General features: G+C 43.6%; 1 protein-coding gene across 1 annotated transcript; it reads right to left on the minus strand.

Annotated features, from left to right (window-relative positions):
- Positions 1 to 1,719: 1,719 nt before the first annotated feature.
- Positions 1,720 to 4,992, minus strand: RPL27A (ribosomal protein L27a). The gene is made up of 4 exons (XM_019474541.1): positions 4,891 to 4,992; positions 4,056 to 4,131; positions 3,052 to 3,226; positions 1,720 to 1,907 (listed from the first exon to the last, which is right to left on the minus strand). The coding sequence occupies exons 2-4, from the start codon at positions 4,085 to 4,087 to the stop codon at positions 1,779 to 1,781; spliced, it is 336 nt and encodes a 111-aa protein (XP_019330086.1). The 5' UTR covers positions 4,088 to 4,131; positions 4,891 to 4,992; the 3' UTR covers positions 1,720 to 1,778.
- Positions 4,993 to 5,148: the final 156 nt, after the last annotated feature.

The raw sequence follows: 5,148 nt of genomic DNA on the forward strand, positions 1-5,148 counted from the left end.
ATATCACACATACTAGAAGGTAATTTGCAACTATTAGCAATAATTCAAGACTTCTAGCAGTGAGCATAAAAAAAATAGGTGACAGTGTCTGTATGCTTTTGGTCTGATGCTTAAAACAAGAGCTAGCTCACTAGCTTTCAGTAATTGATTTTTACCCTAAGATAAAAGATTCTGCTTTGGCATGCAGGGTCAAGCCTTGCATTGGCAACTGAAGTCCTATTTTTATGTTACAACTAAGCAAGCAATATTTTATGTAGTCATTTTAAGCCAAATACATCAGAAATTAACATAGTGCAGTTCTAGATCTGTGCCATTGCTTCATATTAGCTGTAAGGAAGGTTGAAGCTAGCTGGCACCATTTCTGTCCCACATGTGATAACTTCAGGAATTGTGTACCCTACTTGAGGAGGGTATCGATTGCAAAAGTTAGTGAACAGTTACTGTATTAGTTCAGTCATTAAGCAACAGTTTCAGTACATTACTGCTGTTACTAACCCTTAAAAGCACACCAACTTGGAATTGCCATCTGTCAGCCCAGTAATGCTGACAAGAAGCTTTAAAAACTTTTAGCCTAACGCAATCTGTCCAGCTAGTCTGCCATAATTACCAAAAGGACACCATGCTGCTGCTACAATTGCTACGAATTAGTGAAATTCAGAATTAGTATGTGCAGAAGCAATTTCATCCTGTGGTGGAAGAAGTCAGCCTAATCTCAGAGAAGTCTGATGTGTTCACAAGCTGTGGTCTAGCTAAGAGATTGCAAAAATGTAGCGTTATACTATCAATGAAGAGACAACTTCTACTACAGATGACTATGAGCCTCATGTTCCGATGAATACAGGATGCAAACACCTCAGCTGGTACTCAGAGTACTACACCAGCAGTTTCTAAAAAGCACATGGATTAAAGTGGTCTGCGTTTTGTATGTTGACTGGGACAGCTGTCATCCACTTAGCAGCAGTTGAAGCACTGGAGAGACAAATCTAAGAGTCATAATTTAGAAAGATCTTTCATTAACAATGCCACGAAAAAGCAAAGAAGAATTTAACCCCATTGTTAAACTAAATTCAAAGTACATCTTATTTCTATGCATAATGCTGACAGAGAAAAGAAACGCTGATCACTTTTTCTGTTGGAGGCACAGTTGCCGTTAGCTGTGAAGAGGCACACCACACAGCACTATTCTGCTCAAAAGCTGCTATTAATTGTGAGAAAGCCACGTATGAGAGACCTTCACAGTGTCTGCAGAAACCTGCTTGAAGAGCTTCTCATGACCTAAGTCTGGCAATAACAAGGTAGAAACCTTTGTTTCTTCCCACCTGTTTCAGCTCTTCCCTACTGTCCCACACTATTCCCAGTGATTTCCCCTTCATTCCCTCCTATACCCCACCATGGATTTCACCTAGATGTCATTTAGTGTACAAAAATCCCCATCAATAGAACATGAAGTCACCTTTTCACAGACAGCTGTAAAGAGGATCACCAATTGAAAGTGCTGCACAAATACAGGAAGAACCTCTCTATTTTGCTATCCCATGAAGACAAAACAATGAGGTATTCGTACATGCCAAATGCTGGACACTGTAGCCAGGCAATTTCAAAAGATAGCGAGAAGCAGTCAAGCTACTAATCAAAAACTGCCAGAAATAACTAAGCAGACAAGACCTAAGTGTGAACAGTGTCTGGACAAGTCAGGAAAAAAAAAATCAGAAACTTCTGTCGATCGGTACATTTTACGCATTGTCTTTATTCAAAAAATTTGAATAAAACAAAGGCTTTTATGCCACAAGCACACAGGCACCACCAACTTCTTTGATCTTCTCCTCTGCTCTTCTACTGAAGAACTTTGCTTTCACAATTACAGGCTGCTTGGGCAGCTTCCCCTTGCCCAGGACTTTGTAGTAGCCCTAGAAAGATTAAAAAACCCGTTGTTTGTAATCAGCTTGCAGGCTCCTACATTCAGACCTGTCTTTTAGCATGCACCATTTAAAACAAAAACCATGATCACCATGACCTCATTCAGTGGCTGTCTCCAATATAAAATTGGTACGAATGAAAGAAAAATACCCTGCATGATCTAATGGAGTTGCATTTGTTCAGAGAAAAAGTGGAAACTGTAAACTGAACTTTTCCTGCAATTCAGAAGCTGGATTTTTTTTTTCCCCCCCATACTCCATATACAGGAAACACTGTGAAATCTGGTAAAGAAGTCACCAACCTTTCCCCACTTTTCTGAAGGAGAGCAGTTGGCTGCTACTTCCAAGACTATCTATTACCCAATGACTTCTGGTCGGTGCTCTTTATCTGCAGGACATCCTGGTACTTCTGAACAGACCAGAGGACCCTTCTGCACGTCTTAAATGTACAACGGAAGCTTCTGCAAGCTTTCGCAGCAATAGCTGCAAATCTCTGGAATCCTCTCATTTCATTCCTGTCCTTTACATTAAAAGGACAACCATGGCACAAGGTCCATTAATACTACAGCCATTGAAGTCATCGCTTGTTAGAAGTGGCGTTAACTGGCCAACACAGGTATCTTAATTTGGGACACAGAACATACTCACTTGGCAGACTAGTTAGTGTCACTGATTCGGTGGCTGGCTGAGATATGAGACATCGCAGCCAGTGAATAGGGATCAGACGTTTATGTCCGAGAACTACAGCACACCAAGACAAGCAAACATGTTAGGATGTGACTCTAGTCTCGATTTTAGAGAAGTGAATTTATATAAATGAGACTAGTTCTGCCATGCTTTTATACATGCTTTCAGTAACATTATAAACAAGTAATCTTTCACCACCTTCCAAAATAAGGGAAGTCCCTGCCCAAAATCACACACAAGTATGAGAGAAAGTTCTTACAGGAAAAAACGTAACAGCATAAGTACCTGTGTAACTACTTATATGCCAAGATATTTGTCCTGAGAAGTTCACAAGTACTCAAGCACTGTAGCTTACTTGCAGTTCATCATTGTCCTACTTGGATACGAAAAGCTAAGTGACACATGAAGTGACCAGGAATTGCAGGTTTGAATACGAGCAGAAACTTACTGAGCGCACAACATCAATGACTGGGGCCAGTCCAGCCTCGTTTTTTGCGTAATTGAGCCTTGTCTGTTCACTGACAAGCGTCCACAGTTTATCCAAATTGACAGTAGGACAGAACTTCTGGTTTCTCTTCAAGTGATAGTGTCTCATGCCTACTTTTCCAAAGTAACCAGGGTGACTGTGAAAGAAACACATTCCTCATTAGATCACATTTTTAATCCATCCTGGACAGGTAGGACTACAAATTAACACTGAAACAAGCATCTTACTTGATCAAAGTCACCAAAATGTCACATTATACTTTTCATATTAATATGTGTAGTATTTAAGTGTAATAATCATTAGTATCCAAACCAAGCGATATTTTCTCTTGAAGTGTTTGTTCTCCCTTGAACTCACAATTCAATTCCCCTCATTGGCGAGCCTGGTTCAGCCCTGTATTTCTGGGGCAACCCCAACTCCATGAATCCAGGGAGGGCTGCACTGCCTGAGGAGTTTCAGCGCTCCTGTCACTAACCTGGTGACTGACTGAGTCAAGAATGGTCACAGCCAGTGAATATAGATTAGTGGTTACTGTCCGAGTACTCTAGCACACCAGGACAACAGGCAGTGTCCAGATGTGACTCTAGTCTCGGCAATAAGACAACATCCCTTACCTTTAGAGTATGCAGCTAAATAGGATGCAGTGTGGATTTAACATAACATTTTGAATTTACATAACATTTTGTGTGTGCATCATTAAGCAGGGACCACACTGTAACAGGCAAGTTTGGTCAAGTTTACCAAATGCTCCACTGAACTCTTAAAGACGCCTGGTTTAAGTGAAAAGGCCTTTGATTTTCGGGTAAACAGGAACATGAGTTGACTGTAACTATAATGCCACACTTCATGTTAGAGGAAAAAACACATAGGATTGCAGGGAATTTTGTTTATTCACATGAAAAAGTTAGTTGATTCTACTTCAGCAACATACATTTTGCTAGTATATATTTAAAATGTTAGCTTACTATTTATCAAAGTTAATCCTGTGATGGTGCATACCACCAGCATTACCACGCCCTCCAGGATGTTTCCTGTGTTTGCCTAAAAAGAAAAATTTAAGTTTATGACACTAAGAATATTACACATAATACTTGAGCTTAGAGGTACGTTCAATGTCAATTTGAGCTAATTATTCTGATTCTATCCCCTCTTCTGAATTAATCTCAATTCAGCAAGATGAGCCAACTAAAAACTAACCCTACAGGAGAAAAAAAAATAACCATAGCATGCCTCCAGTTAGCTTACAGGAGTACAAGAAAACACCAGTGCTAGCACAAGTAGGGCGACAAGAAAAGGTAGGAATGGCCAAAGAGTTAGAAGGGACACAGCACTGCCCTGTAAGTTTAAGATGTCACACAGCCAGTACCTATTGCCTGACTGCTACTTAAGTTACAAATCTAGCAAAGTCTAAAAGAACGTGCAAGACTTCGGATCAGCCCATCACTGTGGCATCTGCCCCCACAGCGCGAGCATCACCCACACACGCCGCAGCCTTCAGTACCGCTCACTACTGTTCGCAGTGTGTGCGGGACTCTGCGCCCACAGTCGCGTTTTTCTGCAACCCGCGAAGAACAGCGGCATCCTCTCAGTATTGGCGAGGTACCGACAGGTACGCACTCACTGAAGGGCCTCAGCCCACCAGCGGGAAGGGTACGTAAAGGGCTTAAGCCCCCCAGCGGCCGCCTCTCCACTCACCAACGCGGCCCGCGGCCCCTCACCCCACCACCGGGGCCGTGGCCGTGGCTAACGTGTCCTCTCAGTTTGTTTGGACAGCCCACCAGCGGCCGCCTCTCCACTCACCAACGCGGCCGTGGCCGTGGCTAACGTGTCCTCTCAGTTTCCGGGTCTTCCTTAGTCTGGAAGGCTGCGGGAAAGCGGGAGAGCAGCTATGAGCAAAACAGGCAGCAAGAGGCAGGTCTACCACCCGCCCTGCCCCGGAGCCAGCGCTGCTCTGAGGCCGCAGTCCCCTCGGCGGCCGCGCAGCCAGGCGCCATGGCGGCCCGGGCCCGCCGAGCGAAGGCCCGAGCGGCCTCACCGCACCGCTCTCCCCCGCCGCGC

The sequence above is a fragment of the Aptenodytes forsteri genome, unplaced genomic scaffold, assembly GCF_000699145.1.
Source record: "Aptenodytes forsteri isolate BGI_AS27 unplaced genomic scaffold, ASM69914v1 Scaffold8, whole genome shotgun sequence".
Lineage (NCBI taxonomy): Eukaryota > Metazoa > Chordata > Aves > Sphenisciformes > Spheniscidae > Aptenodytes > Aptenodytes forsteri.

Excerpts from the sequence above, each read along its gene's own strand:
- RPL27A (XM_019474541.1), bottom strand. The coding sequence starts at position 4,087 with ATGCACCATCACAGGATTAACTTTGATAAATA. Across the intron at positions 3,227-4,055 it reads AGGATTAACTTTGATAAATA|TCACCCTGGTTACTTTGGAA; the intron begins GTAAGCTAACAT and ends TTTCTTTCACAG. Across the intron at positions 1,908-3,051 it reads TCATTGATGTTGTGCGCTCA|GGCTACTACAAAGTCCTGGG; the intron begins GTAAGTTTCTGC and ends TAATCTTTCTAG.